The sequence below is a fragment of the Manis javanica genome, chromosome 3 (assembly GCF_040802235.1).
Source record: "Manis javanica isolate MJ-LG chromosome 3, MJ_LKY, whole genome shotgun sequence".
Classification (NCBI taxonomy): Eukaryota; Metazoa; Chordata; class Mammalia; order Pholidota; family Manidae; genus Manis; species Manis javanica.
Genome location: NC_133158.1, coordinates 50,818,709 through 50,844,066, shown reverse-complemented (window position 1 = coordinate 50,844,066; position 25,358 = coordinate 50,818,709). Strand labels below are relative to the sequence as shown.

The window sequence follows — 25,358 nt, the reverse complement described above, 5'->3', positions numbered from 1 at the left end:
AATCCGGAATCCCTTGCACTCTCCGTGTTTCCCATTGCAGAGGGCGGAGCGAGGTCTCAGCCATGGACAGAGGCCAATCCCGCGGCGGGGGCGGGGCCTCGTGTGGCCCCGCCCCGCCGGCTCCCGGAAGAGACCTCGGGCCAGGGCGGCCGGCCGCTGCGGGCTCGGGCACGGGGGCGTGTGCCCGGCGGCTGCCCGCAGGCCCCCCACCCCCCCGTGCGCCCTCCGCTCTGCTGGCGCGACCATGGCGCCATGGCGATGGCTGGGCGGCTGCTTCCTGCTGTCAGGTGAGGGGTTCGCGGGAGGCGGCGCCGGGCAGCCTCCGAGGCGCGCGACCCCCGAGCCCGGCTGCCTGCCCGGGACCCGGTCCTGCCGCCGCGCCGCGTGCCGGTCCCAGATGGGCTTGGACATCGCGAGGCGCGGCCGCTACTCCGGGCAGCGATGGGCCCAAGGGCGACCCCCGGGCGGACCGCATAGGCGCGCCTAAGTGCCCCGCTGGGCCGCCAGGGCCTCCCATTCAGCCCTCGGCACCCCGACACCTGAATTCCCTCCGGCCACAGCGCTGTGGCTTCCGAGTTCTGCCCTCCTCCAAATGGCCTGCCCCGGTTCAAGCCGCGATGGACCCTTCCTTTCTGATGACCTCCTCCCCGGCCTTCCGGGATACCACACTGGCCAGTTTTCCGACCTCTCAGGCTTCTCCACTCAGGGCCCGCCGCCGTTACCAGGTCTCTGTAAGGCCAGGTCTCTGTGCCCCAGCCCTCTGATATCTTCCCCTGCACTATCCCTTTAGGGGGTTATCTGCAAAACCCTGGCTTTGAAGACCAGCTCCACCGACAATGAAGTTTGTATCTCTTGGCACTAGTTGGTTGACGGATCAGCGGTGGTTTATATTTCTTCTCTCTGCTTTTGCTTTTGTGTATGGTTAACATTTTCTTTTGGAAAGTTTAAAAATGATTTCTATCTCTAGCCCAGATCTGTCCTCTGTGCTCCAGGCTCATTCGTCCAGCTCCTTCTGACATTTCTACTTATATGTCTGTCCAGCATCTGGAGCCGAATGCAGCTAAAATGGGACTTTTGATTTTCTGCCTCCAGCCCCAATCAGGGCATCGGATGCTTAAGCCAGGAATGGGTATTAACTACTTCTCCACATTCGATGTATCAGGAAGTCTGGACTTCATATCTCTGGGAATATATCTGAAATCCATCTACCCACCCCTCCCACCTTTCTACTACCACCCAAATCCAGGCCACCCCCGATGGGTTCCCACTTCACCCTGCTCTCCACCCTACCTCCCCTACCTAGCAGTTCCTTCTCTGGCTCTTGAAATAAAATCCAGATTGCTCAGTACTGCTAACATGTCTTTCTCTCCTGCATGCATGTGGCCACTTGAAGACACAGGGCCCATAGGGGAGTGTTGGGTATGGACATTTTGGGGGGCAGCATGTTTGAAGAAAAAAGTTGCAAACTTTTCCCCTTTATTTTTACAGCATTAGGAATGGTACCCCCTCCTGAAACTGTCAGAATACATTCAGTTAATTTCAAGAACATTCTACAATGGGAGTCGCCTGCTTTTCCCAAAGGGAACCTGACCTTCACAGCTCAGTACCAAAGGTGGGTCTGGGACACTTGGCATGAAGACACCAGAGGATGGGGGCCCCAGGCTAGTCACTGGGCTAGACCACAGGAGAGCGTCTGACTGCTGCCACTGAGTTACTGTAACAGTCCATGGGGAACCCCCTGCTGGCTTTTTTCTTCCTGTCCCTGAAATTCTTATGAAAGCTCTGTTCCCTGAAAATGGGCAGGCACACTCTTCTTCACTTTTTCTTCTGATGTTTCATGGTTTGACCATTGCAGGGCCACTGGTAAAAACAGATATTTTATCACATGGGTGTGGATTTCATTGGCCACAGTGGTAGCCTACTGCAGTATGACACTTGTCACATTTGATGTTTTTTTGGAGAAAAAAATGTCATAGCATCTCCGGTTATTAGAGTCATATTGCTAGAAATCAACAATGTACAAGTGGAAGCCATACAAGAAAACCAAGGTATGCAAAGCAGTTAGGAAGGCCCTTGCCATCTTACCACCCATCCCCATGCTCGTTGATTATAACAGCGCACCTGGGTGCTGTTGGGTGCAGATTGTTTGCATAGTGGTGGCTCAGTTACTTAGTGGCTATATCCTGAAATTGAAAGTAAGACAGCTGCTGGCTGTTAAAAGCTCTGTTCTCTGAAAACAGCAAAGGCTTATGTAGGAAGGGTGAACGTCACCTAAGACAAGTATCTCAGTGGTGCCCTGACCCAGTCCCCACCCTGCCTATCGATTTTTCCCTGTGCCAGTTCTCCCTTAGCAGCCTGCCACCATGTACCATAGGCTGGACTGCTGGTGAAGCACAGTAATGCCAGATGCAAACAGCAGCAGGAGGCCAAAGGCTGGTGAGCCATCATACCTGCTTCCAGTGCGGCTCAGAAACTTGCAAAGATGGGCAATTCCTTCTGTGTAGCAGGAGGAAATATGGGTCTGTGATCCATTAATCCCACTCTCCTGCTCATCCAGCTTTACTGTACAAACATACCCAAGGCCTCAGTCAGAGAAGGAGGAGAAAGGTGAATAAGATAGTCCTTGTTTACTTTTTTAAAAAATTTTTCACTTCAAAATGATTTCAAGCTAACAGAACACCTCAAAATTCCAAGTACAGTACAAAGCTCCAAACAGCCTATATCCAGATTCACCACTTTTTAAAGTTTGCCACATTTTCTGCCTGTCTGTCTCTCTCCTGCATCATGCCCTTTGCCCCTTCAGACTTCAGTGTGTATTTTGTAAAAACCAGGGTAATCTTTCACATCACCACAGTACAGTCATCAAGATTGGCCACTTTAACATTGAGGCTATACTTTCATCTCCTCTGCAGGCTGTATGCCAGCAGCAGGTGTTCAAATTCCACACTTGTCACTTTTCCCAAAGACTCAAGAAAAGGCATACTGCTCCTTATTCTTTTCCTGTGGCGTGTTTTCTGTTGTCTCGCACTGATTGGTATGACAGTCTCATCTCTGTTTCCTCCATGCGATCTTAATAGCTCTAGAGATTTCACTGTGGAAAATTAACTCCCCTCCCGCTCACTGTCCCCTGTAGCTTAGCCTTCTGTGCTGTGCCTTTGCAGCAGAGGTGTTTGCGTTGGGGTGTCTCTGCTGGTGAGGGTTCAGTGACTTCCCAGTAACACGAGGGTCAGTGCCCGGGTTCCAGATCTCCTTAGCATGGAGGCGCAGACCCAGGATGGCAGGTGCCGAGGAGAACAAAACTTGTGCTAGCTGTGTCCTGGGGGAAAGAAGTACGATCCTAAAAATTCTGATTACTCTTCCATGGCTCTGTAAAGGTTTATTTAAAATTCAGCCTGAGTGGCTGCATAGCACAAACTCTCTTATGTGTGCATTGGGTAGGGGTGACCAGAGGGGCACTAATACAGAGAATGTATTAGTGATTCTAATACGGAAACATCTAAAAAGGTTAGATGTAAATATGGGGAATTGGACATAATACCTATTGAATGGGAAGAAAAGTATTTTTTAACTCAATAAAAACAACCTAGTGAAAGAGAAGTTATTGCGAAACAACTTTTGAAATACCCTTGGTTCCAGCCAATTGCTGGATTAGTTTAAATGAAGGAAATGGCCATACATGAAAAAAAGCCCTTAATGAAATGACCCCTGAATTTCCCAAATGATGGGCTATTAGGCATTCATGAAGAGTTGATAGATTTGCAGAATGTTTGTGGTATATTAAGTGAAAAAAAGCAGGTTGTAAAATAGTATAAGCCCAATTATCACTAAGCTGCTTTTCTGCAAGAGATTGTTCTGGGCATGGCTAAGAATGCGGTGAGGTGTGTGCCATGGCGCCTGAGACTGTGTGGGCTCTGAAGTTAAACAGATCTGAGTCCCACTGGCAAGAGTCTTAGGTTCTCCCCACTGTGCCTCATCTATAAAACAGGAATGGTTTCAGTCCTGCCCTCCTGGGGTTGTGAAAATCGACTGAGAAAATACCTAGCACCCTATCTGATACCTAAGCACTTGACAGGTGTTGATTGTGATTATTTTCATCACCATCACCTCACTGTCACCTCCAAGAGCAGCTAACTTGACTCGTCAAGACAGGAAGGTGCACCGAGGAACCAGACAGACAGTCTTCACTTTTTGTAAGACAAGACCCTGGGATTCTTTAAGTCAGATGGAGCTAATTACCCATCCTTGGGCTGTTGTGAGGTTACACGCACGTGGTTGGTATTCCCAAACATCCCTTTTCTTCTTGTTTACATTCCTGACACCCTCCCTTCAAAGGCTGGGGTCAGGGCCTGAGATCTAAGGTCAACAAATTGTTTTCTAATTTTTCCAGAGGAATTGCAACAATAGTCATTTATAGGACATGATTTGTCATTGTAATATACTTATTTTGGCTAATCTTTGTGTATCAATATTTAACAGACTTTGTCCACTGCTTTCAGAAATGTATAATCAAGGACAGAAGCTTTCTTGGTCAAATATGTTGCATACTCAAACCCTTTTTAGAGAGGCACATGCTCGTTAGGATACGAAAGTCTCCGAGTTCTGTCATGAAGACAAACACCTCTTTATCATTCACCCCAAGTTGGCTATAGGACAGATTATTTTTGAAACATATCTCAAGGATCATTACGGTCCCCTAGAGCACAGTTTGGAAGCCCTCATATAAATCATATATGTTATTCATCAAAATTGGTGATTAAGAATTTGCTGTATTTTTCTTTCGTTATCCTCCATTACCCTTTGGCAGCAGGGAATACAGCACTGGTCAGCCTCAGAGAGCCTGGAGTTAAGACTCTTGTAATATTATTTTTCTGATTTCATAGTTATAGGAAATTCCAAGATATGTGCACAAGTACTTCCTTGAAGGAATGTGATTTCTCAAGTCTTTCCAAGTATGGTGACCACACCTTGAGAGTCAGGGCTGAATTCGCCAGCGAGCATTCAGACTGGGTAAACATCACCTTCTGTCCTGTGGATGACAGTAAGCCACTTTGTTTTCCATTTCACCGTAATGTTGTCATCATGCCTTGATTTTTCCCCATTGGTTGGCCCACCCGCAAGAATTCTTGGAATGCCCACAAAGTGGATGGTCTTGCACAACAAGTTTAGGGAATATAATAAAGGGGACTGAGGCCTTCAAGAAGTCTGTGGGAGAGACAGGAAAGGATAGTTATAAATCCAATAAGATGATTAGATATAAATTGAGCAACTTTAATGCCTTGAGAGTAAGTATGAGTCAGGGCCAGTGCTGTTAATGAGAAAAGCTGAAAGGATTAATGTAGTACATTTTCTGGAAGTCAGTTTGGAATCATGACCTACACAAGGGTGATTGTAAGAATGAAGGATATTCTAGGCAGGATGACGAGATGCAGACAGCTAGCTTACCCAGAATGAAGAACAGAGGGATGGAAACAGCTAATGGCAGAGGTACTGGGTCAGGCTGCTGGTAAGCATTAAAAAGAATATTCCTAGGTTAGATCCAGGGAGTCATGGGGACCCACAAGAGGGCATGAGATGAACATAATTAAAACATCAGGAATTGAAAACTTGTGAAATGACTATATAGCAACTGAGAATAAGGGGATAAGGGATTATAACAAAACTGAGGTGCAGTCTTGCCAGGAGTAGACAGAAGCAATAGAGGGACTGGCTCTGTGTGGGGAGGGGTCTTTATATCTCTCCCCTGCTCTGGAACCCCATGCCTCCCACAGCTTTGCCCACTCTGGTCAGGAATGTAGCCAGGATGCCCTTCTGCCCTTTCCCAGTTCCATCTCAAGCTTGCACAAAAAACTCTAATTTCTGGAGTCAGAAATTATCGAAGATGTCTTATCCTTTCTAACAGTATCTTTTTAAAAACTAAGAAAAAACACATATTAAAAAAATACAAACAGCTTAACAGTAGTCAGGTTTCCAAACACAGTACACGTTTCTGCCCGTTTAACTGCTAACTGACTTGCCAGGTCTGACTTGTCCAAATCCTATTTCAGGGCTCATCTACGGACCCTCCCTTTAGCAACTGATACAGAATAGATAAGAAGCTTGCCCAAAGATCACACAGCTGCCAAGCAAGGATTCAGAACCAGGCTCCTCCATCCATGCTCTTAGCAATAACTAGCCTACAGTGGATATTTGCCTCTTGAAATTTATATGATAGGAAAATGTTTCAAGATATCATGTAGAACCTATTTACACTTGCTTTGGAAAAAACACAACTTTTCTTATCTGGTTTTTAGCTACCAATGGATTTAAAATGGGGTACAAGCAGACCCCCAAAGATAACAGCAGCCAGAAAAGAATATAGAATATAACTCAGATAGCATGCATGCCCAGAGCCATTTATTATTCATTCTACAGCTGTTACTGAGCACCAACTATGTGGCAGGCACATCCTTAGTGCTGAAACTATAGTGGCAAACAAGACAAAATCTCTATCCTCAGGGGGCATATGTTCTAATGGGGAAGACATAATAACAAGATGCAAAGTTTATGACAGATATTTACTATGGCTGTCAAGAAAATACACCAAGATACTGGGGCAGGAAGTAGTAGGAGCTGCTCTTTATATAGGGTGGTAAGAGACAGTCTCTCTGAGCAAGTGACATTTGAACCAGGACCTGAACAAAGTGAAGGGGCCAGCCACATGAATATCTAGTAAAAGAGCATTTAGGAGGGAACAGCTTCAGCCCTTGTTAGAAATGTATATGTTTAATTATATGTTAAACACTAAAAATACTAAACATACCATCTGTAGCTTCCAACCCAGAAAAGGAAATAAAATTCAACCCAAAAGAAAGAAAAAAAAAAGAGAGAAACAAGCCAAAAAAAAGTCTTTTTAGAAAACAAAAAAATATATAGTTGGAATAATTTCAAATGTATCAGGAATCACAATGAACATAATTGGACTAAACCTGATAAACAAAAGGTAAAGGTTATCCGATTTATTTTAAGAAGCAAAATTCAGGTATCCTCCTTAGCCATATCACAGCAATCAGCGTCACAGCTGGTACTTCAGAGAGCAGAGTACTTCAGAAGACTGATTTGCATAGTTACGAAAAATAAATATCAATGCTTTTAAAACGTGATTTTTGATTGTCATTCTGCTTTGTTCCCATACTTAGCCATTCTTGGGCCTCCTGGAATGCAAGTAGAAGCACTTGCTAATTCTTTACATATGCGTTTCTTAGCCCCAAATATTGAGAATGAACCTGAAACATGGACCATGAGGAATATTTACAACTCGTGGGCTTATAATGTGCAATATTGGAAAAACGGCTCTGATGAAAAGGTAAGCTCAGTGAATCATACGCATTTCAGACATAGGCCCTCTGTTTCACTCAGTGTTGGTCTGAGGCCATGAAGATGGAGAGAAGAGGTCAGGGTGCCACCTTGCCAGGTGGTAGCACCTTACAGTCCAGAGGATCTGAGGCCTGGTGCTCTGAGTGCCAGAAGCTTCCCATTCTGAGGGGTGGCCAGTATCTGGCTTGTGCTTTCCAGGCCACAAGGGAAGCACGTGAAGCTGACTTCCAGGGTGCTGGGCAGTGGGAGCAGGCCTTTCTCTCCCTGGAGGGAAGTTGGCAGAAGGCAGAGCTGACCTAGAGGTTGGCTGGGGGAACTTTGAGTCACCTGAGTCAGGTGATCTGCTCCGTGACTGCTGTTCATGGCATGAACCCCTCTGTCCCACGGATACCACAGAACAGTCAAGGCCACGGTCAGGGCAGCCCACCCCTGAGTGCCACATGCACAGTATCACAGTATCTGTCCCATTTTTTCGTGCTTGCTGTTCTCTTCAGGGGGCAGTTCCTTTAAAAACGTGAACTGGACATGGAGAGACCTGGTTGGAAGGTTGCTCCTGCCACTGTGTGAGTCTGGTCACGTTCTTGACCTCAGCCTCCTCATATCTGCAAAATGGGCATAATAACCCACTTTATTAATAAATTATAACCCATGTCATAGGATTGTCAGAAAATTTAACGATATACTGAAAAAAATAACCTTGTCCCATTATCTGAACACTGTATATGGTCAATACATGAGGTTTCCTTCCCCCGATGTGGACATGTTAAAGCTGTTGTCATTCATCTTTGGTCAAATTTTATTCTTTTAATTAGTGCTTCTGAGTTGAATGCCATTTGTGGTTCTAAACTGACTTACATATATGTTATGTAACTTACATATATGTTAGCTTCTCTACGTTAAAGTTGCCTTATCACATAATTCTCAAGAATTTGGAAGGAAAGGATCACCATGTATGTTGTCGTAGTAATGATGTAATTAAATTTACATGTGCCTACTGCATAGCCCTCCAATATCTTAACTATTTCCTCCCACAAAATGCTCCATTAAGTGCTGCAGGAATCTGCCTTCTTCATAGAAAAGAAAATTTTCCTTATAATCAAGTGTCAGGAAATGTATGCCTACAAAATAGTATAGAACAATGAGTTTTATGATCACTTAGCAAATGCCAGTGTCTCTGCTCAGCTCTGAGATGCAAAGCTAAGACAGGATTGGCCTGCTCAAGGAGTCAGTGGTGTACTTTCATTGCGGATGGGATTCCACAGTTGCCATGCCTGAGTATCTCCTGCACCAAGCAAAACACAGTTTGTCTTTAGTTTCTTATCTGGAATATGTGCACAGGACAGGCCTCTGGTTACACCTGTGGCCTGTCAGTGCAGCCGGTTGTGTGGAAGCCCTTGGTGTGACCCGCTGAGCGTGGGAGGGGCGGCTTGCACCCTCGTTTTCCCTCAGTGGTGCCTGCACTGGCACTGTCACTAGTTCATAGGTGCCACAAACAGAATGTTTGTGTCACCCGCCCTCTCCCCCCAACACACACACCCAAATTCTTACGCGGAACACTAGTCCCCAGGGTGATGCTCTTAGGAGGTGGGGCCCTTAGAGCTGATTAACTCATAAAGGTAGGGCCCTCCTGAATGGGAACAGTGCCCTTATGAAAGAGGCCCCCGAGAGCCCCTCGCCCCTGCTGCCATGCTGACTCCGGGAGGAGATGGCTGGCTGTGAACCAGGAAGAGGGCCCTCCCCAGGCACCAAACCCGCAAGCGCCTGCATCTTGGACTTCCCAGCCTCCAGAAGTGTGAGAAACAAGTATTTGCTGTTTATAAGTCACCCAGTCTGTGGTGATGTATTATGGCAGCCCGAGAGGAATAAACCTGCGGGGCCCTTTTGGAATGCAAATGTTTCTGAGCGGGTGCCACAAATTAGGCCCCTAGACTAATAGCAAAGAAGACTTGGAAACTGTCCATTTCTTCCTGATGGGAGAAAGTGAGAAGATAAAACCTGAATCTGCCCAGAGGTGAAAGAAGGCTGGCAAATGGCAGTCACGGGGGACTTGAGCAGATCCCTTCCCTGTGCCACCTTCTTGTGGGTCAGCCTCTGAACTTAGTCTTTGAAAAAATAGCATAGGTTTTAGAGGTATTGGAGTCCTAGAAATGCAAGCGAGGATATTTTGTTTTTAATTACTAGAAGTTAAGCCATACGAGAAGGTGGCACAGGGGTGGAGGGACCTGCTCAAGTCTCCTGGGACTGCATTTTCCAGCCTTCTTTCACCTCTGGGCAAATTTGGGTTTTATGTTCTTGCTTTCTCCCATCAGGAAGAAACAGAAACTTTCCAAAAGCCTTTTATGCTGCGAGGGGCCAGATTTTTGCCACCCTCTCGGAAACATTTGCATTCTTAAAGGGCACCATATTCTTACTCCATTTGGGCTGCTGTCATATACCACACTCTTCATGTGCTCAATCGGTATAATCCAGTTCTTGCCCTCTGTGAGCTCAGCTTCTCATACGATAAAGGAATATAGACAAGCTGTCAACAAAGCCAGCCCCAAAAGCAATATAACCAATTACTAAAGTAAAAGTCTGTGCTCACTTTCTCCTGACATTCCTGTTCATGTGACAAGTTTTACATAGGGCCCTTCTATTAGGAAATCATGAGCATAATGGCAATACAGGTAGTATATACCCTTAAATTCACTTTATTTTGCCAGAAGCCATTTTAGTTTCTTAAATTTGGGACTATATCATCAATTATGGTCTCTTATCTTCAAATTACACTGAGATAAGTCAGGGATGTCACCCCCAACCCCGAGGTAGGCTGTGGTATGTGACCCCAAAGCGGCTGGCCGCTGGGGAAAAGCAACCCAGATGCACAAGTAAAGTGATTCAGAGGAGAACCCCAGGCTCCTGGGCCAGAAACACGCTCCCAACTTAGAAGGAGAAGCATGTTGAGTCTTCATGTAGATGATCGTTGCTGGGGCTGCTGTGACAAAGTACCACACGCTGGGCAGCTAAATCAGCAGAAATGGAGTGTCTCACAGCTCTGGAGGCCAGAAGGCCCAGATGAAGGTGTGAGCAGGGCTGGTCGCTCCTGAAGCTGTGAGGGGGCATCTGCCCCCAGCCTCTCCCCCAGCTGCTGCGGGGTTGCTGGCAGTCCTGGGTGTTCCTTGGCTTGAGGAAGCAACACCCCAATCTCTGCCTCCGTCTTCACATGCCCTTCTGCCTGTGTGCACGACTGTGTTCAGACTTCCTCTTATTAGGACACGAGTCATGTTGAACTAGAGCCCTAATGACCTCATTTTCACTCAGTGCCCTCTGTAAAGATTAGCTCTGTCAAGATCCAACTTAGTCACTTTGTAAGGTTCTACAGGTTAGGACTTCAACATAAGGATTTGGGTGGGGACACAGTTCAACCCCTGCAATTGGTGTATCTTCTTAAAAGGAAGTAGGATGGTTTGTTTGTTTGTCATTTAAAATAGAGAATTCAGGAAACAAGATGTTCGTTCTGTCAGGAGACAATCAGTCATTGCCCCATCCTACAGAACAGCGTCAGGGTGCCCGGAAAGGAACTGAGAGGAGCACGTGCTTCCTTCTCCCTGCTTTGAGCCTGAAGTAAAGATTATAACTGGTAAGGGGGAAGCAAATGGTGGTGTCCCTTCACTGCTGAGGCATTCTTACTTTTTTCTTTGTCACTAGTGTTCAATTACTTGTCAATATGACTTCGAGGTGCTCAGAAATCTGGAGCCATGGACAACTTACTGTGTTCAAGTTCAAGGATTTCTTCCTGATCGGAACAAAACTGGAGAATGGAGTGAGCCTGTCTGTGAGCAAACAGCCAAGGCCGGTGAGTCCTGAGATGTGCCATCTGTAATTCTGCTTCCTCTGAGCATTTTCAATAGTTAGAGACGCCCACCAGGTGTCAGGCTTGGAGGCCCCTTAGCTATCATCACGCCCAGCGTGGACTCTGACCCAGTTCAGCCCTGACCGGTCGGCTTCTTGCTGGGAAGGAGACCAGCACCTTCTGAGGCGGCTCCTTCGCTCTTAGACCAGAGGTGTAGACGGAAGCACCTTCTGTCCAGGGAGCTGAGGTCTGCCTCCTGAGCTCACCTCTGCCCCCCTTGTTCTGTTCCCAGGCTCCCAGAGCAATCGTGGCCGTCCTGCCGGGACCTCCCAGCACACCCCCCAGAAGCCTCTCCCTCCCAGGCTGCTCATCCCCAGTCCCTTCAGACACAGAGAGTTTGGGAACCCCCTCACTGCCCTCAGCTAGGGCACCGTGTTTCAGGGACTCTCATAAAATGTGATGGCAGGTCCTCAACACAGTCCCTCACATAAGACAGGTGTGCAGTGTCCAGCAGAGCATCTGCACACCTGGTGTCTCTTAAACAGAGGGAGGAAGGGAAGGAGGAGAAGAGAGGGGAGGGTACCAGTTGGCTGAGACACTGATTATTTACATAAAACGCTGGTACGTGGATACAAGGTGATAAAAACTCATGGCCTACATAAAAAGAAAAGAAATCCTGCCATTTGCAACAATGTGGATGAAGCTAGAGGGTATTATGCTCAGTGAAATAAGCCAGGCATAGAAAGACAAGTACCAAATGATTTCCCTCATTTGTGGAGTATAGCAACAAAGCAAAACCGAAGGAACAAAACAGCAGCAGATTCACAGACTCCAAGACGGGACTAGTGGTTACCAAGGGGAAGGGATTGAGGAGGGAGGGTAGGGAGGGAAGGAGAGGGGGACTAAGGGGCACTATAACTCCCAACACAATATAGGTGGGTCACAGGGAAGGCAGTATAGCGCAAAGAAGACAAATAATGACTCGGTAGCATCTTACCACACTGATAGGGACTACAGTGAGGGGTGAGGACTTGGTAATATGGGTGAATGTTGAAACCACAGTGTTGTTCATGTGAAACCTTCATAAGATTATATATCAAGGATACTTTAATAAAAATAAATAAATGACTCATGTACTGAAAAAAAAAATACTCATGGCCTATATGTCAGCACATGCACAACAGGCCTTGTTATTATTAAGAATGTTGTGAGAGGCCCAGCCAGCTAGACCACAGAAGGATGCGTGCGGGCCCGCTCTCATTTAGCAAGGCCCCTCTGGAAGCAAGGCGCTGACCTGGGGCTACCGAAATACAGAGGAAGGTGATAAAGAATTCCATCCAGAGAGAGCAGAACTTTTCATCTTCTGTGTCACTGCGCAGTGCTGAAAAATCGCAATGCTGTGCTTGCATTAGTTCATTTTACTTACCAAGTGCTTTGTGAATGTTGTTTTTTGTCATTTAATTTATTTCTTGCCCAGTTTTGCTTCGTCTCATTTACCAATATGCTGGGAGGAGCTTCAGGGTCCTCACTAGTTTGTCTTTTAAACTGTCAGTGTGCTTTTTCTGTACTGCTTAACTGGTTCCCTAGTGATCACTCATCTGAGTACAGTGAACTGTCATACAAGCTATTTTGTGTCCTTGTCTACAAAGTCATTGTGAAAGACTTTGGCAAATAGCAGCTGAAACTGACACCCAATGCAGAGAGAGAGAGAGGGAGGGAGAGAAGGAGGGAGGAAGAAGGGAGGGAGGGGAGACTGGCATTTATCAGGCAGGCTTCTGCCCTCCAGAGACTGGGAGACCAGCCACTCCTTCCTAATGATGCCATTATAGAGGAACGACTTTCAGGTCCTTGAGAAAGGCATTCCTGGCTTATAGGAGATAAGCATATGTCTCAAAGGGACAGAAGAAGTATTTACAGCCATACATATTTTTGTAGTAAATGCATAAGTAAGAAATACAGTACATGCATCCTTCTAAGAAAGGAAGGTCAGGTGTCCGTGGAACAAATGGCAAGTTCCTTTGGCCATCTTGAGTTTCTCCAGAGAGGAGCTCAGCTTGCAGCCTTGGGCTGCTGGAAGCTGCGCTGGAGTCCGCGTCCCGAGTGGGGATTTGGGAGCAGCTGCTCCTGCCGGGAGCTCCCGCAGTCATCAGTACATTCTCAGTACAAGGCACCCTAGCACATGTGTTTGTCTGGGGCTCTGGGGTCTGGAGAGTCCTGTTTTCTGTTTCAAGGCAGAAGAGGTTTATCCAGAGTAGGAGGCTCCTTGCTACCCTGTGAGTAATAAAGTGGCTCAGAGTTCTTGCTTATTCCGTCCGTGTCAGCCATCATGCCAGAAACCAGGCCTGGGAGAAGGTAGGAAAGGGGGACACTGGCTGGAAGCCCCTGGCTCCTTGAGCAGGTGCTCTGTTGACGTCTCAGAGGAACATACGGGCCTCTTTTCAGACTCACCGTTGGGTTGTGATGGTGAAAATAGTGTTAGGGTCACTGGGACCCAGCTGAATGAGACAGGACTGTCACACACCCTGTTGTCCCTGCAGAAACCACCCCCTCCTGGGTGGCCATCGTGGTCCTTGTAGGCTCAGTGTGCCTGGCCTTCCTGTTTCTCCTTGGCTGCTTCGCCTTGCTGTGGTGCATTTACAAGAAGACCAAGTCCACCTTCTCCCCTGGGACTTCGCTTCCACAGCACCTGAAAGAGGTGGGTAGGATGGTGGCGCAGACGTGGACTGGGAAACCCGACTGGGAGGAGCTTTCATGTGAAGGCAGGGCTGGTGCTTCAGCACAGCCTGTTCTTCCAGAGAGCGACACACATCTGACACGCAGCTCCATCCCTGGAGCCCCTGCAGGGCATCTGTGGTCACTGAATAGCCCTGAGGGGGGAGGCAAAGGTTTGTTCCCCAAGTCCTCCAGCCTGGACCTTGTTCCTCTCCTGCCTTCCCCGCCCGAAGCTCAGGCCATGAGGGCACAGCAGTGGTGGCGCTGGGGCAGGAGGAGACAAGGCAGAGCTCAGAGTGGAGGAGGTGAGGGAGAGAGAAAACTAGGCTGAATGCCAGCAAACAGCCCGGGAGAGAAGGGGGGATGGACAGGTGCGATTTCAGTTTGGGAGTGTCTGAGAGTGATTGAAATCATGAGATGCATTTCCTAGACTTTAGGAAAGCTATTTTCAGAAGGTTTAGGAAGAAGAAAGGATGTTATCTGGATAGAGACTAGGCCTGAAGCAGCCCTGAGAAATGAAATCCCGGATACACGCTAACACCCACATGGGCCCAGACTCAAAAAGAACCTGTCTTTGGTCTTGTTCCCCGGGAAACAGACTCTGAGATGGAGGTTTGCATTCAAGAGGCTTAAGGGGAGCACCCTTGGTAGCCATGCCTCCAAGGGAGTGGGGCGGCGGGACGGAGGGCTAGGAGGGGCTGTGCAGCCACAGCAGAGGCCTCAGCTGTTCCCAGAGGGGTGCAGGAGCTGGAAGAGCCCTTCAAAGATGTCCTCAGTTGAGGCAAGAGGGCCTGTGAACTCCATATTAACTGGCCGGGCTGTGAGCTGAGGCAGCGGTGGCTGGTGGGGAGGCTGGGCCACCTGCACGTGGGCCCTCTGACACCTTCCTAGGACCTGTCGATCTGACGTGCCCTGTGACTGTCACTTTAGGTGTCCTGGTGTCCTGGGGCAAAGAACCCTGACTATCCCAGGTCCCCAAAGCACTCCAGGAGCTATTTCTCAAATACGGTATAATTCTCCACTGCACATGGCCCAGCCTGGCTCCCAAACTATGGTGATCTGCGTGGTGATTCTCCCCTTGGCCTTTGCCATGAACTGCTCTGAGCATCCTTTCCCCACACAGACCCTTCAAGGATCTGCCAGGACGCACGGCCACTTCACATTCATCAGTTCCACTGACATGTTGTCACTGGTAGACTGTGCCAGGCCTCACTGCATCAGCCAGTCATGAGGTGTGGCCAGGGTGGCTGGCTCCAAGTCCCCCTTCTGCAGGGGTTTCTCCTGCCCAGGGTCGCTGCACGCACACGGGAGTCCTGTCACTTGGTGAGGGGTGCTTTGCCTGCAGGACACAGGGGCCCATCCAGCATGGTGCTTCCCCCTGACGGTGGGAGGAGTGCGGTACAAGGACGGGCCCATCCTGGAGAGGACATCCAGGCGTGCACTGCTCCACGGGACCCTGAACCCTCACTGAGGTGGCAGGGCCCTCAGTCTTCCCAGGGCAAGGCTCCCACCCTCGGAAGTGTGTGTGTCTTACCAAGTCCACTTCTGGCTCTTCTGGTCCTATTACTGTACCGTCCTGACAGCTGATGCCAGGCCTTGTCCCCACACCAGCCAATGGCTGCAGGCTGCCTCTGGGAGGACAAGTACCCCTGACCAAGGCCACTCCCTCCTGCAGGGGGCAGTTCCTCAAGAGGTACCTGGCTGTGAGCCACTTCAGCTTCATGTTGCTGGAAGCTGGGGAAGTAGCACCTTCACTAGGAAGGGGAAGCTGGGGCGCACAGCATCCGCCATGGATGGAAAATGAGACACATGACCACACACTTTCAGAGCAGCTAGAACCTTCTAACAAGAGTGCCAGCAAGCCTGCAGCCCCAGAATGAGCCAAGAGTCCACTGTGAGCTTCTGAGGAGCCACATTTGCAGCAGCAGAACACAAAGGAACGGCCCTCTGCTCTGGGTAAAGGTGTGTCGTAAATGAGAACCAAGAGGAAGCAAAATTGTTCATCTGCTATTTTTGCTCCTGGCTTCACCATCAAAGGACTGGTCAGACAGGAAAGGACAGAGGGGAGGACGTGCACCATGCAAATCAAAGCCAGAGAGAAGCACGGGAAGGGGGCCTCTGGAATGAGCTCTGGCCTGCCAGGCTGGGAGAACTGCAGCGCTGCCTGCCAGGCCCTGTAACACCTGAGAAATGTAGGCGGGGGCGCTGGAGAGGGCCAGGAAGCTAGCAGACATTCACTGGGTTCCAGCCAATAAATGTAGAGAATCTGTTAGCCGTAGTGCTGAGAATAATTTTGAGTTTAGGGAGACTTCCTGGGGATGGAGACTTTTAGTTGAGGTGATAGGGATGTTTATCCAGCCTAGACACACTGAGCTGTTTCCGGTCCAACCCGGAGAACAGCCTGATACTTGCTTCCTTGAGGTTTAGTGCATCGTCCCTTGTTCCTCGCTCCTCTGCCCCTTTCCTCCGGGAGTCAAGGGTAGCTTCTAGTCCATTGTCATGAATCCACTGCATCTGGACATGAGGACCCTTACCCCTTCCCGCCTCCCACCGGCAGAGGGGAGTTCCGACAAGCCCACCCCTGTGGGCAGGATGGCTGCCAGTGGCTGGAGGGGAGAGGTTTACAATGCAGAGCTTTAAAGAACGTGTCTGCATCTCATCCTGAAGATTAAGAGTGTTGGTGGACCTACGAGAAAAGAAAATGGAGAACATGAAATCAGCAGCTATTCCAGGAAAAACAGGGGCATCTTCATGGTCCAGAGTAGGAGAGACAGGGATGCTGAGACCGTGGTTCCTGCCTGTAACTGGCCCTTTCTCCTGGGAGGAGAGAAACTGATGTCAGTGTCCATAACATGTGCTAGAAGGAAACAAAGCCACAAGCCACAGAGGTTATAAATTTGCTAGTAGCTACATTTTTTTAATAAGTGAAAAAGGAACAAATGAAATTATTAGGTTTATTAGTAACAGAATAAATGATGAAATGTTTTATGTAACCCAATATAGACACAATATTTCAACATGTAATCAATATTCTGTTTAATTATTGAAATATTTACCTGTTCCTTTTTCGTACAAAGTCTTCAGAACCCAGTATGTATTTCACACGTGCAGCACATACTGGTCAGTAGCCACATGTGGCTCGCAGCTACCGTACTGGACAGCACAGGGCTGAGGGCTGAACCAGGAGGCATGCAGGGTGCTGGGGAGCACAGAGAAGGCCCCCAGCTCAGCCACAGGACACGTGGGAGCTTCTGTTTGTTATTCCAAGACACGTTTATCCTGGGCCTGGTGTAAAAGGGAATCCATCAGAGAAGGACCTGCCGTCACTTAGCAATGATGTGGATTTATCGTCACCTTTTTAAAACTGTGGTAAATACAGGGAACATAAACTTTACCATCTTAACATTTTTTATGTGTACAGTTCACTGGGTCAAGTGCATTCACTCTGGGTCACCCCAGTGTGCAGCCATCACCACCATCATCTCCAGAAATTGGTCATCATCCCAGACAGAAACTCTGTCCCCTTAAACAGGAAGTCAGTCCCCATTCCCCTCTCTCCCAGCCCCTGCTACCCTTGCACTTCTTGCCTATGAATTTGACCTCTCCAGGGACCACATATAAATGGGATTAGGTTGTATTTGTTCTCTTGTGTCTGACTTAATTTCACTTAGCCTGTCTTCAGGATTCATTCACATTGTAGCAGGTGTCAGAAACTCTGGCCTTTTTTCAGGCTGCACAATATTCCAGTGCACGACTAGGCCACATTTTATTTACCCAGCCGTCCCCCGGGGGCTGCTTGGGGTGCTTCCCCCTTCTGCTCTTAGGAACAGTGCGGCAGTGAGCATGGGTGTCTAGGTCTCTGAGACCCTGCTTTCAGTTTTTCTGGGTATGCATCCAGAGGTGAAATTGCTGTATCATATGGTAGTTCTGTTTTTTAATTTTTGAGGAACTTTCATATTGTTACTGTCAAATTTTTTTAAACAGTCAGGAGTTCTTGATAAAACCTTTGTAAGCCCAGGAAAAGAAATGGTTGAATTTGATAATGAAATTTGGTCTCTTCCTCCTGTAGTTTTTGGGCTGCCCTCAACACAGCCAGCTTCTGGTTTTCTCCTTCCCGCTCTCTGATGAGAATGAAGTTTTTGACAAACTGAGCGTCATTACACAAGAGTCTGAAAGCAGCAGGCAGAACCCCGGTGATGGCCACAGCCCCAGGACCCCGTCTGGGCAGGGCCCCGTCGAGCTGGCCTCCAAGAAAGACGCGCACTCAGCTGGGTACGGTGACACGCTGCTTCTCCTGTCTGCCTCTGCGGGCGATCCGGGCAGCAGTCGAGGGCCAGGCCCACCTGAGCAAACCTCAGATCTGGAACTCTCAGACTCGCACGACATCTAAACCACCAAAGAGCTACGTGTTACAGGCTCACATGGCAAAAATAATCCATTTTGGGAACTTGCTGCTCTATAAAGACTCTAATGATAAAAAAAGAAAAAAATAACTGGCTATTGACAGTGTAATTTTCAGCATCTTATGTTCACTACTAATAAGTAACATGTTTTAATGGTGAAAAACAAAAAACATTTAAAAGGAATAAAAACTGAGATGCATAAAAACAGACCAGACTGCCAAAAGACTGATCCAAAAACCACCTCATCTCAAAAGTGGTCAGCAAACGCCATCCAAAGTGCAGGCTTTGGGTTCTCATGGGGCACTTCCACTGGATTTATTTTTCTACCTGTACGTGTTTGATGTACTACTGGTGCTCTATTAAAGTTTTATTCTCTATTTAATCTGTATGTGTTAATGATACCACATTTGTGTGATTGGCAGATACCGAAAGAGGCCCTCATCAGCCATCATTGATGTCCAGTCATTCAGCAGATACTCCCTCACCCCCACCTGCTGTCTGTCAGGGGAGGGTCTGATGGCAGCAGGCGCTCAGCCTAGGAAGTTTCAAAGAATAAAAGGGCCCCGGGCTTCGAATTCCACCTCAGACATTCACTCATGACCTCTGTTTCCTCCTCTCTACATGGGAATGGAAAGACCTAAAGATCAGCAATACTCTAGGAAAAAGTCCAGTCTTGTTGCCCATGCAGTAGGCACGAGCACTCAGTGAGGGGTAGCCATTCTTACTAGCAACGTGATCTCATGTGTGGGACTTCAGCTCTGCAGACTTCAGTCAGCAACAACTGTCCATTCCTCTGTGCCAGATTGCCCAATACAGCAGATGCCTCAAAGGCCCCCAAGTTAGGAAAAACACTTTTTTCAAATAATTTGATGCTTTTAAAAGTGAAGCATTGTGGGGAGAAAGATCAGGAGTTTGCTGACCTTCCTTGCATTCGTTTTATAGTTCAGTATTTTTTAATCGTTTTTCACTAGCATTGTGAGGGAGTAGGCACCATATCTTCTGTTCTCAGTTCCCCTGCAAAGATCCTACTCTGGTCTGGGGCTAATCTTAGAACAAGGGAGAAACTGATTCGCTTCGCTAGGTAAGCTCCTCCTCCCCAAAGGCGGAGTGGTAGGAGGGCTGTCAGGTCCTGCACTGTGGGAGGCAGCTGGCTCTGGAGACAAGGAGACACCCCTTTATTCACCCCATCCCTGCTGTGGACACATGGCATTCTTTCTGCTGCCTTGCACTAGAATCCCCTTCAGACGTTTGAGGAATCCCCCAATATGTGAGGGTACACCCCTCTCCCTTTGTAGGGTCTTAAAGTGCTGCATGCTCACTGCCCAGTCCCTTGCCACTGGGCACACAACTTGGACTACAACCCAGCTTGGTGTCAGAAGCCACACAGCAGCAGCAGAGGCCGGGGTTCTGGTAGAAACGTCCAGAGACCCGGGCAGGTGGCACGACCCCAGCAACAGTGGTGTCCCCACTCCTGGGCCTCATTTGGACATTGTTTCTGCCTTGTCCCCCCAAGGCTGCTGCTCCTGCCCTCCCAGGGATTCTGTGAGCTCCACTACCACACACTGAGAAACTCCTTTTCTGCTTCTATCAGCCAGTCGGTTCCTCAGATTTACAAGCTAAAACCCTGAGCAAGCCTCTGAGAGCTAAATGGAACGGATGTGGACTTCCCAGTCCTAAAACTCCTCCTTGTCAGGTGCAGGAATAAGACGGGAAGGTGACATCTCCCTGCATGGTTTCCTAGCAGAGGGGGTTGACACAGCCCCTTGCATTGCGGTCCAGAAGGGCTTGAGCAAGAAGCAGTTGAAGCCCGTGGCCATCTGGAGACTGGAGACCTAACAGCCTCCCATCAAGCATTGGAAACAACAGAGGAGGGACAATGAAGAGAGAGAGAGGCACAGACCCTCCTCAGCTGCTTCCTGCCCTGCTGGGGAAGCCCCCCATATTTCATGTTGTGGGGGCGGAACCCGAGGCATCACAGCAAGCAAGGAGATGCAGAACCACACAGAAATGCGCTATCGTCTGCTCACCCCCACCCTGCACACATACCCCCAATTCCCATCACCGATGGCATTTGCTTAGTGCTGAAACAAGTCCCCCTATATAGTCACCATCCTAATAACTCCATTTATCTCTTTAATGATGAAAGCTGCTCGTGTGTCTGGCACAATAAATAGTAAAGGGACACACCTATCATTTGTCCCACAAGATAGCAGAAATCTTGGTGATGGGGATGTAAGGACTTCCATTTCCTGCGGTTTGGCCAGGGAACTAGGCAGCCTCCCTGACCCTCAGATGAAATCAGTTAGAATGCTGGAGGTAATGTTTTAACAACAATGTTTCAAACATTCAAAAAGGAAGGAAGGAGTATTTAGAGGCCAAAAACCTAGAGGAGCTGGTCTGTGCCATCTTTCACCTTGAGGGCATTTGACGATCCCTGTACATTTAGGCCCCTCGGAAGGACTCAGGGCACAGAAGACAAAGCTCAGGGCTCAGAAAGGTGGGCTCTAAAGGAGGCCTCCCCATAAATCTGAACCAAAGAGCCACTCCTCTGTAAAAGGGGGAACTATGAATAGATGAATTCCATCCCACCACCATACTAGTGTCCTGGGGCTGCCCTAACAAAGTACCACAAACTTAGTGACTTAAAACAACAGAAACGTATTCTCAGTCCTGGAAGCTATAAGTCCAAAATCAGTATCACTAAGCTTCATTCAAGGTACTGAAAAAGTCTTCAGAGGTTCTAGGGGACGATCTGTTCCTTGCCTTTTCCAAATGCCAGCAATTTCCTAAACTGTGGCCGAATCACTCCAATCTCTCTTGTATTCATATCACTTTCTCTGTTGTGTTTGTCTCCCTCTGCCTGTCTCTTATAAGGACACCTGTGGTTGCAGAAAGCCAAACCAGATCATCCAGGATAATTTCCCCCATCACAGGATCCTCAATTTAATGACATCTGCGAAGGCCCTTTTTCTACATGAGGTCACATTTACGGGTGCCAGGGACTAGGACCTGGTATCTTTGGGGGTCATTATTCAGCCTACTACACATCCCACCCCCAGGTGATAGATGTGTTCCCTTACAGTTTATGGCATAAGAGGCATGAGCAGATTTCATCATTTTATCAAGAGATAAACACAGCTATAGGGCAGACGGTGAGTATCTGGGAGGACCTGTTTCAGCACTAAGCAAATATCCATCAGCAGTGGGAGTTGGGGAATGTGTTGGGTGGAGGTGGGTTTTGTTTGTTTTCTGAATGAAGGGTTCAAATCCATCTTTTCTGAGAAGTTACTCCAGCTGTAGGTTTGCAGCCCCAAGTCACACTATCTGGATGGTCAAAAAAAACTTTAAGAAGTCACAAAACCCAAAAGGAAAGCATCATAAGGAAGAGCCAGCAGAAAAAACAAACAGCTAAGTCAGATGTACAAAGACTTCAGATCCTGATATAAACAGTCAGAAAATACACAACTTAGTATAATTTAGTAAATGTAAGAAGTCATTGATAATGTCAGGAAATTGCAAGAGGCTGAGTCATTCAGCTTTGTTGTGGTAGCACGTGTATCCCAAATCCCAGTATATTTTAAGAACAAAGATTTGTTTTTCACTCATATTATGTGTGGCTGGATGTCAGCTGTGGGTCTGTTTTATTCTCAGCGATTTCAATTCTAGGATCCAGGCAAACTGGGGAAAGAAATGCCAACTCTACAGTAGATCTTAGAGCTCTGCTTGGATGTGGAGCATATCACTTCTGTCTACATCCTTTTCTTTAAAGCTATGCCAAGTTCATCGTCAATAGAGGGGCAGTGTATCCCTTCCCAGGGAGGAGCTATAAATCATGTAGCAACAGGTGGGAATGTATAATTCTCTTGCAAGAAAAGGAGAGAATAATTGAGAACAATAATTACAATCTACTACAGCCTAAGAAATGGCCAAACAGATTGGGGTGGGGGGAGACATATAGACCTCATATAGAAATGAAAAATAGAATAAGTGAAAATTAAGTCAGAGGATAGGCTTAAAAGCAGATTAGACACAGCTGAAGAAAGAATAAGAGAAGTAAATTGGGCAGAAGGGGGAATGTATTAGCCAGGGTTCAGAGAAACAGAATCAATAGGATATGTGTATATATATATAAAGAGAAATTTATTTTAAGGTATTGGCTCACAAAATTGTGGAGGCTGGCAAGTCCAAAATATGTAGGACAGACAGACCAGAGACCCAAAGAAGGTTTCAGTTGAGTCCAAAGGCAGTCCTGAGGCAGAATTACCCTTCTTTTGGGAAGCTCAGTCTTCTTTCTCTCTCTTTTTTCTTTTTTACGAGGAAGTAGTTTTTATTAAATTCAGACTCACATGCTAATGTCTCCAGTTAACGATAGTTTCCAGTGCGAGGTCTTTTTACTGTTGGCTTGAGAAACACAAGGTGATTGCTGATCAGCAAATGCCATTTGCACACAAGGGTTTATTTTCTGTAGGTTAAAACTTGGACTTCCAGATTCCTTGCTTGGCCAACTATTCATTTTGGTACCAAATGGCCCCCAAACAAAAGTGTTTGTTTGAGCCACACTGGGTTTTTCCTACTGTGTTATTTTGGGTAGGATCCTGTTTGCAGTGTGGTCAAGTGAAAACAGTGGTCATTTACTTCTTTATTCCTGATCTAGCTACTTGAATGGGCTAGGTTACGCAGGAGTCCAGCTCAGACATTTTCCATGCTAGGCCACACCTGTGGAGTCAGGTGGCATCAAAGACTGAAAAGAGCAGAAGGTAGTTCCTGTGAGAAGAGTCAAAATAAAGGGGATTTAAATTAGAGGATCCTGAATGCTCTGGAAACTTCTTGCAAGGCAGTTAAGAATGAAGGGAAGTGAAGGGATTTCTCAAGATGGTGGCGTGAGTAGGGAGGCAGAAAATTCCTCCCAAAACCATATATATTTTGAAAATACAGCAAATACAACTATTGCTAAAAGAGAGACCAGAAGATACATACAACAGCCAGGCTACATCTACATCTGTGAGAACTCAGCATCTCACAAAAAGGGTAAGATACAAAGCCGTGACCCAGCAGGACCCAAGCACACCCCCCACCCCAGCTCACTGGTGGGAGGAAAAGAATCAGAGTGGGGAGGGAGTGGAAGCACAAGACTGCTAAATAACCAGCCCTAGTAATCTGCACCAGGAGCACAGACATACTTTGCATGGTGCACTGGATATTAGAGAAATGGAAAAGTAAAATCCGAGACTGAGACTGCGAACAGGTCCCCACAGCTGGCTGCCCTGGGACAAAGAGAAGTGGGCGCTTTATACATCTTAAAGGGACAAGGGTTCAACAGGTGGAAAAAATCATCCCAGCACACTCAGCCCAGCAGGCTGGGAACTTTTTTTTTTTTTTTTGCGTATTTATGAACTTCTTTTATTCAAATAGATTTTCAGGCTGGGAACTTTAAGGAACTTCAGGCACCCTAAACCCCTGGGTGACAACACAGATCTGAAGCCCCTCACAATGATAAGCAGCCTGCCGTTCATTCCCCACCACCAGCACTGCAAGCAAACTGGCTGACCTGCCATTGCTGCAGACAGCAACCACACAGAGTCTCCTCCCAGTGCACAGCTAACTGAGATAGACCCAGAAGCTGCCCCCTGTGCACAGCTAGCCGGCACAGGCAGAGGAAGCCAGCACAAAGCCCAGAAGGCATAAAGGGGTGTCATTCTCACGGGAGAACACACGCCGCTCACCTACGACCCCCATCAGTGCCCTAGGCTATTCCGAGGGCCGCCCTGCCCATAGCAGCTCAGGGGACTAATCCAGAGACTGCTCCCTGTGTGTGGATAACCAGCACAGGCAGCAGAGAATGGCAAGGAGACCAGCAAGCAGGAAGGGACTTTGTTCTTCCAGCTGACACACATGCCACTTGCTGGTGATCACTTCTATCACCATGAAATGGCAGAAGAATATGGTCCAGTCAAAAATCACTCAAATCCCTGGTGAGACCAATATAACCAATCTTCCTGAAAAAGAATTCAAAATAAAAGTCATAACCATGCTGATGGAGCTGCAGAAAAATATGCGAGAGATAAGGGGTGAATTCTCGAGGGAGATAACAGAAATGAGACAAACAATGGAATGGAAGGATTGAAGAGCAGACTGGATGAGGTGCAAGAGACTGATAATGGAATAGAAATCAGAGAACAGGAATACAGAGAAGCTGAGGCAGAGAGAGATAAAAGGATCTACAGGAATGAAAAAATATTAAGAGTACTGTGTGACCAATCCAAACAGAACAATATTTGCATTACAAGGGTACCAGAAGAAGAAGAAGAGAGAGAAAAAGGGATAGAAAGTGTCTTTGAAGAAATAATTGCTGAAAAGTTCCCCAAGCTGGGGAAGGATATAGTCTCAGACCATGGAAGTCCACAGACTTCCCAACACAGGGACCCAAGGAGGACAACACCAACACATATAATAATTAAAATGGCAAAAGCCAAAGACAAGGACAGGGTATTAAAAGCAGCCAGAGAGAGAAAAAAGATCATCTACAAAGGAAAACCCATCAGGCTATCACCAGACTTCTTAACAGAAACCTTCCGGGCCAGAAGAGAATGTCCTGATATATTTAATGCATGAAATAGAAGGACCTCGAACCAAGGATACTGTATCCAGCAAGATTATCATTTAAATTTGAAGGAGGTATTAAACAATTCCCAGATAAGCAAACGTTGAGGGAATTTGCCTCCCACAAACCACCTCTACGGGGTATGTTAAAGGGACTGCTCTAGACAGAAGTACTTCTAAGGCTAAATAGATGTCACCAGAGAAAATAAAATCACAGCAAAGAAAGCAGACCAAACAAATACTAACTAAAGGCAAAAAATAGAATCAGTTATCCACAAAAGCAGTTGAGGGAAACACAAAAGAGTACAGAATACAACACCTAACATATAAAGAATGGAGGAGAAAGAATAAGAAGGGAGAGAAATAAAGAATCATCATACTGTTTAAAATTAGGTAATAAGTGAGTTAAAGTTATATAGTTAGATAGTAAAGAAGCTACCCTTCAACCTTTGGTAACC

General features: G+C 47.3%; 1 protein-coding gene and 1 long non-coding RNA gene across 5 annotated transcripts in view; one reads left to right on the top strand and one right to left on the bottom strand.

Annotated features, from left to right (window-relative positions):
- Positions 1-47: 47 nt before the first annotated feature.
- On the top strand, positions 48-18,682 carry IL10RB (interleukin 10 receptor subunit beta). Of its 4 annotated transcripts, XM_073231413.1 has the most exons (8): positions 48-287; positions 1,042-1,129; positions 1,489-1,612; positions 4,881-5,038; positions 7,176-7,342; positions 11,041-11,188; positions 13,723-13,880; positions 17,967-18,682. In XM_073231413.1, exons 1-8 carry the CDS (start codon positions 63-65, stop codon positions 18,285-18,287), a joined length of 1,389 nt encoding a protein of 462 aa, XP_073087514.1. In that variant the 5' UTR covers positions 48-62; the 3' UTR covers positions 18,288-18,682. The 4 variants fall into 4 exon arrangements, with proteins under 4 accessions (XP_073087514.1, XP_073087516.1, XP_073087515.1 ...); XM_073231415.1 differs by lacking the exon at positions 13,723-13,880 and having other exon boundaries at positions 17,967-18,296; XM_073231414.1 differs by lacking the exons at positions 13,723-13,880; positions 17,967-18,682 and adding an exon at positions 11,478-12,321.
- Positions 16,449-25,358, bottom strand: part of LOC140848378 (uncharacterized) — a 26,074-nt gene continuing 17,164 nt past the window's right edge. Inside the window, exons 2-3 of the long non-coding RNA XR_012129154.1 lie at positions 16,954-17,182; positions 16,449-16,583 (exon numbers count right to left, since the gene is read on the bottom strand). This is a non-coding gene — a long non-coding RNA (uncharacterized lncRNA). The remainder of the gene's footprint in view (positions 16,584-16,953; positions 17,183-25,358) is intronic.

Excerpts from the sequence above, each read along its gene's own strand:
- IL10RB (XM_073231413.1), top strand. The coding sequence starts at position 63 with ATGGACAGAGGCCAATCCCGCGGCGGGGGCGGGGCCTCGTGTGGCCCC. Across the intron at positions 5,039-7,175 it reads CTTCTGTCCTGTGGATGACA|CCATTCTTGGGCCTCCTGGA; the intron begins GTAAGCCACTTT and ends TCCCATACTTAG. Across the intron at positions 13,881-17,966 it reads TTCCACAGCACCTGAAAGAG|TTTTTGGGCTGCCCTCAACA; the intron begins GTGGGTAGGATG and ends TTCCTCCTGTAG.